The sequence below is a fragment of the Phacochoerus africanus genome, chromosome X, assembly GCF_016906955.1.
Source record: "Phacochoerus africanus isolate WHEZ1 chromosome X, ROS_Pafr_v1, whole genome shotgun sequence".
Taxonomy (NCBI): Eukaryota; Metazoa; Chordata; class Mammalia; order Artiodactyla; family Suidae; genus Phacochoerus; species Phacochoerus africanus.
In genome coordinates this window covers 87,883,992-87,898,264 of record NC_062560.1, presented here as the reverse complement: position 1 = coordinate 87,898,264, position 14,273 = coordinate 87,883,992, and the positions used below count along the sequence as shown (strand labels likewise).

At 40.5% G+C, this 14,273-nt stretch overlaps 1 protein-coding gene across 3 annotated transcripts; it reads right to left on the bottom strand.

Moving 5' to 3' along the window:
- Positions 1–9,576: 9,576 nt before the first annotated feature.
- Positions 9,577–14,247, bottom strand: ARMCX5 (armadillo repeat containing X-linked 5). 3 transcript variants are annotated; one of them, XM_047765365.1, is made up of 3 exons: positions 14,007–14,243; positions 13,845–13,903; positions 9,577–11,880 (listed from the first exon to the last, which is right to left on the bottom strand). In XM_047765365.1, exon 3 carries the CDS (start codon positions 11,401–11,403, stop codon positions 9,904–9,906), a length of 1,500 nt encoding a protein of 499 aa, XP_047621321.1. In that variant the 5' UTR covers positions 11,404–11,880; positions 13,845–13,903; positions 14,007–14,243; the 3' UTR covers positions 9,577–9,903. The 3 variants fall into 3 exon arrangements, 2 of the variants coding, with proteins under 2 accessions (XP_047621321.1, XP_047621323.1); XM_047765367.1 differs by having other exon boundaries at positions 14,125–14,243; XR_007132864.1 differs by having other exon boundaries at positions 9,936–9,999; positions 14,007–14,247.
- Positions 14,248–14,273: the final 26 nt, after the last annotated feature.

Sequence of the window (14,273 nt, the reverse complement as noted above, 5' to 3'; positions counted from 1 at the left end):
CCCACTAGGCCACAAGAGAACTCCCTATAAGGAATTAAAACTAAACAACAGGAAAACAAACACCCATTCTAAAAATGGGCAGAAGGTCTGATTAGACACCCATTTTACCTTAATGGCTCTAAAGTAAATTTTAGGAACTGAGGACAAGAGACCAAATATTATGATAAAAGATGCTCCAGTTGCTCTTATCACTCAGGAAATTCCAGTTTTGGGAGCTGTGAGCCTGGAACCATAGATGGAGACCAAATATATATGAGAAATATATTTTGATCATCTTAATGACTAAATATATATTTCTTATAAATCACAATATTGCAGTCCACCTCTCGGTCTTTGAACACACAAACTTGGTTTCTTTAGCTTTAGCTCTGCCCTTGGGAAAACAAAAGGGAGGCTGTCAGTACCCAAGCTGGTACATTGCACAAGCCACTATTTTTAATTCTTACACTTACACCTAAACTTTTTTACATTTAAACTTTTCTACACTTCTTTTTTCTTACACTTACACCTAAACTTTTCTGTCTTTGGAAAGGATGTTAGATTCAGCCACTGTACTGGTTTAGATGGCAGGCAGCAATACTAGTCTAGTCAGTCCCACCCCCTCAGTTCACTTCTAGTCAGGTAAGGAAGGTTACACAGGTGCAGAAGTTACATAGGTGAGCTATCTTTACCACCAGGCAATTAGCTGCACTCACTGTTAATCATAATTTACCAGATTGGGTGAAGGCACATCCTGCCTCATTAGGCCCTTAGGAGTTCTGACATAAAGGTAAATAGTTTCTTGCTTAGAAATAAGCCCTACTTCCTGCCCTTGCAGTTGCAGCTCTGGTTCTGTGACCACTGTATCAAGTGACGGGGAAAGAAAAACAAAGTTGAGGTGATGGGGAGAAGAGAGAGCATTTTCCCCACCCCTTCTTCCACCAGATCCACCAGAAAAACACACTTGATCTTAGCCAAAAGGCCGAGAAGCAATCCACCAGAGAAACAGAAATATATCCCGTGGGGACACTCTCTTAGCCCCACCCATGTTAAGGTTGAGTGTGAGCACATACTTGTGAAGGCATGTAAGTCAGCACTTCATGACTTTATCCCCTCCCCACCCATTTTAGACAATCAATATTTTAATGGCCCATTCTAATTCTCTATCAAACTACTATTATGAGGTTATCTTTCTGACCATCACTGGACATTATGCAATGTAAACTATGTTTGTTCCCTGGTCTAAAGAAATGAGGCTCAGCTGTCCAAATTTTTGCAATATTTTCTGTTACAGCACTTTGAGCATTTGCATCTACATTGGGTAGGCAAGAGTCAATGTCTATTTCTGCATTCCTGACTTGTTTGTACTCTACCCCCCTCCACCAAGGCTACCAGCATTAGTCTGACTTGCCAGCTATAATCAGGGCCTTCCCCTCCCCACCCACCCACGGAATCTGCCACATAGCCATCTGCAGTCTGTCTCTTTTGCTGGCAAAAACAGCAGAACAGTTCTTATTGGCACTGCCTCAGAGGGTACAAGAGAAACATGTCTAGATTCAGCCCATCTTCGCATTGCTGTGCCTCTCCCATGTCCACTCATTTCATAGACCCAGATTGCTGCCTCAAGGAAGAGTACCAAAAAGTCTACTTGGTGGTTCCAATCACCTTCTGAACCTTGGAAGGGGGTTCTTCTAATAGGCATCAACATGTCCTACTTTAATGCACCCCTAAAGTTCCCAGAGTATTTTCCATAGGGCTGTGCCCTATATGGCCCTCCTTTTAATAGTCCAGTTTTCCATTAGCCATCTACCTGACCATATGGCCAGGCCATGGGCTACTGGCCACATGTAGGCAAAAATACAAACATAAGGGTTTTTACCATTGCTCAATTCTTCTATCACTACTAGGAAAAAGAAAACAGCATGCAATTTGGCACACCAGGCTGATATGTTTTGACTTTCTTGAATTAGAGTGGTGGCCTCTAAAACACTTCTAAAACATGTCCATTCACCAAGGAAATGCCATCCAAAGGCCAAGCAGCTCTTTGTTGGTCAGTTAAGGGCTCTTTATGGGGCAGTGTCCAAGGTACAACAGAATCCAGGAGCTCCTCACACAGTTCCACAGTCAGTCCTTGGTGAAAAAAGGCTCCCTGCTCTCATGAGTTATCTCCTTGCATTCTCCAGGCAGCATGCTCCTTTATAAACCATTTCCATTTTATTATGGAAATCTGGGTACTGCCAGCCCCATTAGAGCATTTCCCTAAAATTATTCCAGACATTATGGCTATTTCAGGTTTCAAGATCACTTTATGGCCTTCAGTGAGTCATAGGAGTGTCTTCAATTAATCTCTGATTGCAGGGTAGTAAAGGCCCCTCAAATAGGAATTCTCTAGTCCAAAGTGCCAACAGTTGTCGCTAGAAGGTGCTCACAGGCTCTTGCCATAAACCCTAGTCTATTCTATGCCTTGCATAGGGCTATCACACAGCCTATCAGCACTTCAGCCTCTATTCTACATAGTCTGGTCTTACTAGTTCCTATTTAGCATGTCAAATTAACACTTCTTGAAGGGCAAATTTACATGCCTTCTGTTTTACAATACTAGATATAGGAAACATTCACCAGTCAGATACAATGTCCATTCCCATAATACGATCAGGTAAAAAAAAAAAAAAAAAAAGATGCAACCACTTCACATAAAATCTGTTCAGTCATATACCAATTCTCCTACAAACTTTTACCTTAATTTCATCAACCCTTACATTCCTAACTGTAGCCTCCATTAGGAATTCGTCAGTAGGTTCTGGTTTTACAGTACTAGGTAAGAGAGGTGTTCCTCAGCCAGACATAATTTCTATTCCCAGAAAACATTCATGTAACATTCCAACTTTGACAATCCAATAAACTTGTACACTTTTATGTTCTCTCAATTGAACTTCAGCCCAAATCGTGGCTTTATCAATGGATTCTAGTACCACAGTTCATGGGACTCCTGTACCAAAGAGTACTGGAAATTTTTCTCCATCCCCTGAATATTTTACCCACTCTTGTGCAAAAGGCTTTGGATTCTCAGCAAGGGGTAGAGCCAAAGGACTCTGGAAGTCTTACATAATGTTTTATACATAAGACTTACATAAAATCGATAAATAAATCATGTACAGATTTATATAAAGTCTTAAATCTTATATAAGACTTTTCAGTCCTATATTGATTAATTGGCTTACTCATTATCCAAAGAGATTGGTCAGATTTCTCACTACAATTCCTACTTTCTGGCTTTCAAAATTTCTCCCAGTTGTGGTAAATAGAGCTGACTTAGTTAAATACCCAAAATAACTGAAAGCAAGGACTCAGATATTTGTACAACCAATGTTTTAGCAGCATTATTCACAATGGCCAAAAAGTGGAGATAACCAAAATGTCCACTGACAGATGAATGCATAGACAAAATGTGGCATATACAAACAATGAAATATTATTCACTCTTAAAAAGAAATAAAATTGTGATACATACTATAAGGGTGGACTTTGAAAATATTATGCTATATGAAATAGCCAAACACAAAACAACAAATATTGCCACTTATATGATGTGTCTAGAGTTGTCAAATTTGTAGAGATAGAAAATAGACTAGTGCTGGCAAGGGTCTGACGAGAGGGTAGTGGGAAATTATTGTTTAATGGATACAGAGTTTCAGTTTGGGACCATTAAATAAAGTTCTGCAGATCAATAGTGATGATGGTTGAATGACAATGTGAATGCACTTAATGTCACTGAATTATACACATAAAATTGGTTAAAATGGCAAATTTTATGTTATGTGTATTTTACCACAATTTAAAAAAAATCATAGAAATGTACAAGGGTGAACCCTAACATATACTAGGGACTTTAGTTAATAATAATGTTATCAGTATTCATTCATCACTTTTAACAAAACTATCACACTAATGCAAGATGCTAATAATATGAGAAATTGTGGGGAAAGGGATTGGTGGGGAAGAAGTAGTAGTATAGGGAAGCTCTCTGTACTTTCTGCACAATTTTTCTGTAAACCTAAAACTGATCTAAAACATGAAGTTGAATAATTTTGAAGAGTCTCATGCTCTACCAACTGAGCTAGCTGGGCGGGGCAATAATGTCAAATAATTTTTAAAAAGCCAGTATATGGCACTTTTGGTCTGTTATTCCCTTTTTTGGATGTATTTTATTTATTCACTTATTTACTTGTTTTTATTAAAATATAGTTAATATACAGTATTATGTTAGTGCCAGGTGTACAACATAGTTATCCAATAATCAAATACATTATGAAATGATCACAAGTCAAGTAAACATCTGTCACCATACAAAAATATTACAGTATTACTGACTGTATTCCTTATGTTATATATTACATCCTTATGACTTATTATTTATTTTATAACTGGAAGTTTGTATCTCTTAGTCCTCCTCATCTTTTTCCTCCAATACCTTGCCCTTCTCCCCTCCGGCACCCACAAGTTTGCTCTCTGTATCTGTAAGTCTGTTTCCATTTTGTTTTATTTATTTGTTTTGTTTTTTTAGATTCCACATATAGGTGAGCTCATACAGTACTTTTCTTTCTCTGTATGAGTTATTTCACTTAGCAAACCTTCAACGAAATGAAAAGACAACCTACTAAATGGGAGAAAATAACTGCAAATTCTATATCCAATAAAGAGTTAATATCCAAATTATAAAGAAATCACACAAATCAATATAAAAACAAAAAAGGACCATACAATTAAAGACAGGAAGAAAATCTGAATAGACATTTTTCCAAAGAAGACATACAGATGGCCAGTAGACACATGATGCTCAACATCACTAATCATCAGGGAAATTCAAACTCAAACCACAATGAGATATTACCTCACACCTGCTAGAATGGCTATTATCAAAAAGATGAGAAGTAATGTGTTGGCAAGGATGTGGAGAAAAGGGAACCTTCATGCACTGTTGGTAGGAATGTAAATTGGTGCAGCCACTGTGGAAAACAGTATGGTAGTTCCCAAAAAAATTAAAAATAGAACTACCAAACAGTCCAGCAATTCTACTCCTGAGTATCTACCCAAAGAAAACAAAAACATTAATTTGAAAAGATATATGCATCTCTATGTTCATTGTGGCATTATTTACAAGAGCAATGATGTTGAAGCAACCTAGATGTCCATCAATAGGTGAGGGGATAAAGAAGATGAATGGATAAAGAAGATACATATACATATATACGTGCACACAAAGAATATTAATCAGCCATAAAAAAGAATGAAATTGTGCCATTTGTGACAACATGGATGGACCTAGAGTGTATTATGCTAAGGGAAATAAGACAGAGAAAAACAAGTTTACAGTGTATCTTAAAAGCCAAATGCATAAAACTATAATTATAAATTTATGTTAATGGACATAATGTATAAAGATCTAATTTGTGAAAATAACAACATAAAGAAATGGAATTGTAAATAGGAAGAGTTTTTGTATACTATTGAAACTTTAATATTAAGTTGATATTAATTCAAACTTGGGTGTTATATAATTTAAATATTATAATCCACAGAGTAGCCACTAAGAAAGAAACAAGAAGTAAATCAAAATGGTACACACTAGGGAAACTGCCAAATTGTTTTGCATGTTGGTTGCACCTTTTTACATTTCCACCAGCAATATACAAGGGTTCCAATTTTTCTACATCCTTACCAACACTTGCTATTACCTGTTTTTTAAAGAATTATAGTCATCTAGTGAGTGTGAAGTGGTTTCAGTGTGGTTTTGATTTACATTTCTCTAAAGATCAATGATGTTGAGCATCTTTTCATGTTTACTGGCCATTTGAGTAACTTCTTTGGAGAAGTGTCCATTCAAATCTGTTGCCTATTTTAATTGTCTTTTTACTGGATGGTAAGAGTTCATTATATATTCTAGATAACAGACCCATATATATATATAAATATGACTTGCAAACATTGCTTTCCTATGCTGTGAGTTGTCTTTTCACTTTATTGATGGTATCATTTGAAGCATGTTGCTAATTTAATTTTATAGCCAACTTGAGTAAGCCTCATGTTTTTGCTCTGAGAAGTGCTGAAGGAAAACACGTGTTATTCATTATATTATTCATCAAACCCTGTTATTGATGTAATGGAGACAACACTCAAGTTATTCAAGATATCCATGCCATTGGTTTACTGAATCCTTGCAACTCTAGAATAGAGTTCTGGTGGATTCAGCTTTTAGGACAAAGATGCCAAAACAAAACTGTTTCAGAGAAGTCTGATTAGCCAAAAATGACTTTCTGCTTCAATCACATGTAAACCTATCTGTATATGCTTTTTGTTATGACTGGTAAATGAAGCAGATATGTTATAGTCCCTGTAATAAAGAGGCTGACTCTATTTTTTGATCTTTGACAACTGATAGCTTTTAAGTTCACCCCTCCTTCTCCTCTGCCCCACATCTGAATAAGTTGGTAACTTCCCCTTCTGCCCCACATCTGGGCAAGCTGATCAGAAAACCAAGGCACTCCTTCCTTAGGCACCAATGGTAAGAAGTTCAAACCACCTACAGGAACCCTCACACTGGACTCATCTCCTAGCTACCATAAAACACCAAGGACATCTCCTTGTCCTATTCTCTCAAGCCATTTCTCAGACCTGTCTGTGAGCCACCCTGCTCTGCCCAGAAAGCCTCATTACGTGAGTAATAACTTTTCATACTGTCTTGGTATATGCATATGTACGACATCATAAATATCGGCATCAGAATCAAATTTGGGGTGATAGCATATTCTGTCTCTGAGGGGTGACACAAAAGTCCCCCCAAAGAAAATATTTTTTTCTGTACAATAGAGTCATGGGTTTCTTGCAGAATGAAGAGAAAGGGAGAGGATATTAATTGTAAGGCTTTTCACTTAATAGTTGTTCATCTAGGCTATCTTTAGAAAATTTAATGTTATATTTAAAATCTTTACTACAAATAAATATATATGTAATTAACAGCATTAACGGATTTATAGAAATTATAAAAGTTCCTACCATTGTGGTTGGTATGCCAGAAAACTCACAATACTTTAACAGGAGTCTCAAGTGGAAGAGGCACAACCTTTGAGATATTTCCACTTGTTTCTTATCCACTTGAGATTTACACACCAAAGGATGACATTCACAGAAGTTTTTGTTTTTCACACCAGACTAGTTTTGACTCAGAGGAAGTTATCTGTTATGAAAACTGAAGGATGACAGTGTGCCCCTTCTCTAAGAGCTTTTTTTTATACTCGGTCACTGGCTCACTGAGCGGTGAATCATTAGTTGTGGACCAGGATTTCTCACCTAAGGTGCTTCAGAGAGCCTGACATCCTAACTGGATTGAATGTAGGTCACAGGCTAGGATATAAGGGGGACAACCGAAAGGTGCCAAAGGATACAGAGCCTTTCAAGTTTTGCTAGCGAATTTGGTGATACTATATAGATGGATTCCAACTGAAAATTCCTCTTTTAAATTTGAGGGGAGGAGTTCCTGTCGTGGCTCATCGGTAATGAACCCGACTGATTAGTATCCACGAGGATATGGGTTTGATCCTTGGCCTCACTCAGTGGATTAAGGAACCAGCATTGCTGTGAGATGTGGTGTAGGTCGCAGTCACAGCTCAGATCCTGCACTCCTGTGGCTGTGGCGCAGCCCGCCAGCTGCAGCTCTGATTAGACCCCTAGCCTGGGAACTTCCATATGCTGCAGGTGCAGTCCTAAAAAAAAGCAAAATAAAATAAAATAATAAAATTGAGGACAGAGTTGAGGGACAGTGGGTGCTAATAGTGCAGTGTGCTGTAGGAAGATTACTTGCTTTACTTCATGACAGGAAAGATGAGAAAGCTACACTGATTTCTTTTTCACCCCCGGACAGAAATATTTTAAGACAAGTAACATTTGGATCAGCCGACACTACATGGGCTTGCCTGAATTATTTTTCTAGGAAAAGAGATGAAATAAGAGATGAGCAATGGCATTTTGACTTCAAGTGCACCCCAGGAACAATTTGGGAACTGATTCTGTCTCCCTTAATTCCCACCCAGGGAGAGACCATCAGCTTCTTGCTATGACATGTATACCTACATACCCCACACTCACCCTTCTCTTTAGCTGACAGAAAATTCCACAGCCATCAACTGATTAAGTGTGTGTTCCATAGGGCATTTGAGACACAGAATATTTCCAAGGGGTCTTGTCCAATTGTATTGTGAAGATCCCCAATTCTGAAAGGAGTACCCACAGCTGGAATTCCAGGCTATGGGAGTTCTGTGGATTAAAAAACAAGTTATAAAGAACTTCAAAAATCATCTAAGTTGCAACTGAATGTTGCAAAAAGCCTACCTGCATTTTTTCACCCATTTTAATGCACAGTGTGGCTGGCTGTTCTTCATTTCAACTCCTAAGATATATGGAAGTTAGCTTCAGACTTGACCTTAATATAAATTAAACTAAGGACAGCTGCTAAAACTAGAGTTACATTACACTCTGTTGAGATCTTTTTTTTTTTCAGTTTAGACCTTCCTGCAAACACATAAAAAGTTAGGAGATGAAGTTCAATAGATCAGAATTTGTACACTGATCCTAATATCTCTATTTCCGAAGTCTGGGCAGTTAAAGAAAGAGGATGATAACAGCAAAGGGGGCAGAGGTGACCCCAGATCCCAATCTGTATTCTGGCATTCTAAGCCACAAAACCCCAACTAGAACTTAGCTTTTGTTAAGTATAAGAGGTAGGAGCTGGGGTAGTACAGACAACATGATTTCAGCTCTGTAAACTATACAAACAAAAAGGATAGTGGGATTAGGAGAATTAATTTTCCCTAACCACACACTCCTAAAGGACTCTGGTTTCCTGTGGCTGTCTCAGAGCAGAGTTCTGATCAAAAGGGGTCAGCACAAACAGGGTGCTGTCATCAAGCATAGGTACAAATCACCAAGTCCAAACCATTGGTTAGCAAAAAGAAAGCAAGTAAGAGAGTAATCAGTCACCAAGGTGGGACAAATTAGACTATCCATGAGGCAGTTTCTGCAGTTGGACCCTAGAAAGGCCTTCCTTTGTGGCTCAGGAATACAGGGGGAGGAAGCCTCAGATGCAGTAAACTTGGTACCCTAGGGTGGGGTATACAGATGTTGAGGGCACAGTAGGGCTAGGTCCTTTAGGAACCACACTTTCTTGGCTTTGCTCATAAATAGGGGTGAGAACCAGGAATTTTCTTGGAAGCTGAAAAGCTTCAAGGTACCCTGATGACATATCTTATGTGAAAGGCGGAGTACAAGTTCTGGGACTCAGACTGGAATGAAGTCATCTGTGTTCCTTTTCTCTGAAGTCTACATCCTCTTCTCTTTTTCCAGGTCTGCCCAGATGTCAGCTAGTAGCACAGTCCTGTTTTCCTGTGTGCAGTGATTCTACTCCTTGAACATGTTAAAACTAAAGGTTCTGTCAATGTGAACTTGCTTTGTTTGTACCCTGCTACAGACATGAACAGTGCTCTTTATCATTTTGTTATTTGTGCTTTAACCCTCTGACTAGACTCCAACTGAAGAACTAGGACAAATGTTTTCACCAGTTTCAGCATGCAACTTTATTAACATGTAAATGAAGTCTCGAATACACTTATGTCAACATAAAGCACAGGATATATAGCTTATTCGGATGAATAAGTTCATTATCAGGTCATGTTGCAGAAATACTAAAAGTATCTCAATTTACATAGCACAGTAAAAATCAACAAATCTTCAAGCTCTCAAGATCATTTGGTATCCATAAAATTGGCTCCTTCAGTCAACACAAATAGCATAAATACTGAATTTATAATATGCACTGGTTTCATATTACAACACCAAAAAATTGTTCAAGGCTGTGTGAGAACATACGGCTATTCAGAGTTTGAGTATTAATCGTATAACTTTATCTCTCACCTCAGGATCACTGTGCTCTGCTAAGTCTTGTAGTTTCTGACCAAACTCTTTTGCTTCCTGGAATATGGAAATAAGTTCAGATTTAGTGAACTCTTCCTTGGTAAATAGCTTTACCTTCTTTTTGAATTGGAAGTTTATATTCTCAAATATTTCAATGATATTAAGGATATTGGCCTTTGACTCATTTTTGTTAAAGGGTGCCACCAGTGATGACAGTACTTTGGCACTGATCAGTTCTCTTGTATTGGCTTGATTTTTAGACAAGCGAGAAAACACTTTCAAAACATAAAACTTGGTTTTGACACTTCCCTTGTTTAACAAGGTGAGGAAATCTGGAATATAATTGATAATCATATGGTGATCCTCAAACTTTACAGTCAGCTGCACTAATAATTTCAGTCCAGCCAGTTGCACAGGGGAGTTCAAGGGAGAAGAGATTATGTCCTTACAAACCTGATTTACATACAACTCTCCTGTTCTTGGTTGTCCAGAAGACTCAGAGTTGTCATCCACCTTATTTAAAGCTCTAGGGTGTTCTATAACATTGGGATTATTGACCAAGTTTTCAATCATAACAGTAATACCTACATCATGAATTATATCTTGGGTAAATGGATAAGCAGGACTGATGCCCATTATCATTGTAGCAATTTGATGAATGAAAGGATCCCTAGTTAACTTAAGTAGGGCAACAAGTTTATCAAACTCCTTAGGTTCTAAACTAAAAACACGTGATTTGCAGCGGCAGGTTTTTGGATTGGGGCCATACTTTTCCCTGTACTTAACCTGTTTTTTTATCTCAGCTAAAGTCTGGAAATAAGGCCCATTATAGGGTGGGATCTTGGTCAGAGGCCGAATCCCCAGAGGAGTTTCAATCAAGGTCTCAACCAGAGTCCAATTTCCTTCTGGAGGCAAGGAGCCCTCCCCTCCCTCTATTGGAACTAGGACACAATACCTGGCCCTTGACCATGCTGCAGCTTTTTGCTTTATAGTAAGTTCGGGTTTGGGTTTGGGTGTGGGCTTGGGCTTTTCTTGGATCTTAGGTGGAGGCTCATAAACTTGAAAAGGGGTCTCTTCTTCAGGCCAGAACCAGGATCCTACACTAGGCTCTTCTCCGGTCCAAAACCAAGAGCAGACATTTTCTTCATCATCACTGGACTCGATTACAATACCAGCTCCATCCCCAGTCCTGAACTTCATGCTGGCCTCTCTCCTTCTCTGGGACCTGGACCGAATATTGTCTTTATCATCAGCCCTGGCAAAGGATCTAATATTGGGTTCACTTGCAGCACCAGCCTTGACTTCATACTCGATCACAGCACTGATCTTGGACACAGGCATGGTCTTTGACTTGGTTTGGGACACTACACTAGGTTCTGCCAGGGGTTTTGACTTAGTCTCAGCCACGACTCTAGTCTTAGTTTTAGCTTCCATCTTGCTCACTTCCCTGGTCATAGCCATGGCCTCAGTGTAGGTCACTGTCTGTGTCCTGGCCACTGCTCCATCCCCAGTCTTGGTCTGGATCACTAGTCCTGTCTTCAGTTCTGCCTCAGTCACTGCCTTGGCTTGGATCTTAGCCTTGGCTCTAGTGTTGGCAGGGCCACTGATTCCAACTTTCAGGCCAGCCCCAGCCCCTCCTCTGCCCTTGCCTTAGCCTCGAAGCCAGTCATGATCCAAATTAAAGGCAAGGCCAAGTTATGTATCCCCACCCACGTCTCAGCCTTGACTGAAGGTTTGTCCCAGGTTGGTGTTTTCATACAAAGTCCAGTTGTCACTCAAGCCCCCTTTCCAACTATAGGCCCTGCCAATGATATGAACAACGTGCAGAGGAAGCTCCCTCAGGGAAGGAAAGGATGGCTGTGTGCCTGAGCGCAGCCCTGTGGAGGGTGGTGGTCTTCAGCCACTCCAAGGCCACCAGATCTGCCACTGAAGTTGGACCTAGGGGTGGAGGAAGGAAATGGGGCTTTGAGTCTTTTCCATTTTTTTTTCTCATGTTGATAGCACAGAGAGGCAGGGAAACATGGAAATTCAGTGCTAAGTGGAAAAGGTAGATAATTAGCAAACTCTCTCCCCCTTCATTTCATGCTCCCTACTATTGCAGGTACAATTGATCTTTTTTCCAGACACAAAATAGGAGTATGGAGAGTGAGTGGAAAAGCTGGATGGGAGTGAGAGAGACTTTAGAATCCCTCTTCTGGTTCTTTACCACTACTGTACCCAAGCAGATCTCCACTACCTCATCCTACAGGTCTACTGAGGAAGTCTCACACTCACACTAACCCACACTAATCTGGAGTAATACTTTCTTCCTTTCCTTGCTTTCAGTGATGACACGTCCTAGAGCAGACCTAAAGGCAGATCTATGGACACATAAACAGGAAGATATGGAAACTGATCTCTTGGTAGACTGACCTTGATCCCCCGTCCCTATGTTTGTATTTGTCTAGTGTTTCCCTCCTTCTAGTCCCTTCCCATATTGCCTTGCTTCATGATTGCGCCTCTTCCCTGTTTCAGGCCGTTTTCCTCTTCATTGACTGCACTGGCTCTTGCCTATTTCAGAACTCGGCTAGGATGAAGCACAAAAATAGGAAAACCAAGTGGAAGTAATAAAGCAGATATTACCTTTCTATATGCCCAAGACTTAAGAAGACTCCCAACTAAATCAGCAAAGGACCAAACGGGTTAGTAAACTGCCAAAACAGAAGACATAGCGTTCTCTAGTATCCATCACTCTCCCCTCACAACAATCTAAAGAGATACAAGACATATTTCTCTTCTTCATTATTTCAAGTCAGGTTAACCATTTATAAACCTTCATAACAATTGAGAGTTCCAAACACCCAAGGATAGATCTACACACAGAGATGCACAAATGTAGAGATAAAAAGAGACACAGGAGACAATGGGAGTCCTTGGTAGAGAGCAGCACCTAGGACACTGATCCTTTCTGGATAGAGGTACCGGACTGCCAAAAATTTCTATCTCCCTTTCTTCCTCCCCTCTGCCAAATCTCCAAGCTCCTCTGCTCCACTCTCAAAGTCTGACAATTCCCCTGCAGAGACAACTCAGACATTCCTCCAAGACAGTGATGTTAGTAGGGATAGAATGCTCAGAAAAACCATGGAAGCTGGCTGAGAAATCAATGAAAAGTATTATTTCTAAATTTCATCTAAGTTTTTGTGTTTCTTTCTCCTCCCCAAAGCCTATCATTGAAAATACGGTGCGACTAAGGGAGGCCTGTTTGGAAAGCTGGCAGAAAGGAGATCTGGAGCTTCCCCAAGACCCCTATCTGCTCTAGTCTTAACCATCCAAGCACTGCCCACTCTACAGAAATTAGGCCAATTTCCTTTTTGCTTTCCCCTTTCTTTTGAAGTTCGCTGACCCCTACAGATCTTTACAGAAACGTGGAGTACCGCAAATGTAGCAAGAAACCTACAGATATAAACGCATGATACACACTCAAAGGACCAAATGAGGAGACAGCAGAAGAGACTTGGTTATTAATGGTTAGCCTAGTAGCCAGGACAAGAGGCTCTTTTCTAATCCAGGGCCTTGATTATCAAACACAACCTCTTTATACACTTTTCCCTCTGAGGGGTCCCCAGACAACTGCTCTCGCCCACAGCAGCAGCCCCCTCCTCCTCCTAATATAATCCGCCATTTCTCCACTAGAAGCCGCTAACTACACTCTTTTCCTTCCCCAAACATGGTTGGAGGTGGGGCGACTGTCTGGAGATCAAGCTAGCATGAGGTAGATTTTAACTGATCCTTGGATGCCATTCAAATGACCCTCGTCCCTCTCTCCCTCTCACCGCCCACACCCCATGACCAGGTCACATCTCCCACATTCACCTCTAACACCCACAGCCACACTCCCAAGCGATGACCGCCTTCTCACTGACCTGCTCTGCTTGGATCAGAAGCAGTTTTCTCATTCTCTTGCCTCGAGAGATGCCGAGCCCTAAGAAAGAGGGTCAGACAGTCAGACGGACGCAAGAACACGAGACAATGGCGGCGACTGTGTTTGGGGATGGGCCCTGCACCTGGGATTCAGGACGAGATACCTGCTTTATCAGATGAAGGGCCGTAACTGCAAAGAATTGTCACGTTTGGGTATTTCCTTCTTCTTCCCGTCCCCAGGACGCCTCAGCGACCCGCTCCTAGTGACTCTTTAACAGCTACCTTTCCCTCCGCAGACTTTGTCTCGCCACGTCCACTGAACCAAAACCGACAGCGGGCGCCGCGGGGGAGGAGTTTCAGGGGATCCGGCCTCATGGAAGCGGAGTGATACCGCGCTTTGCTTAGCGCCGCTCCTTCCTCAGCCGGCGAGC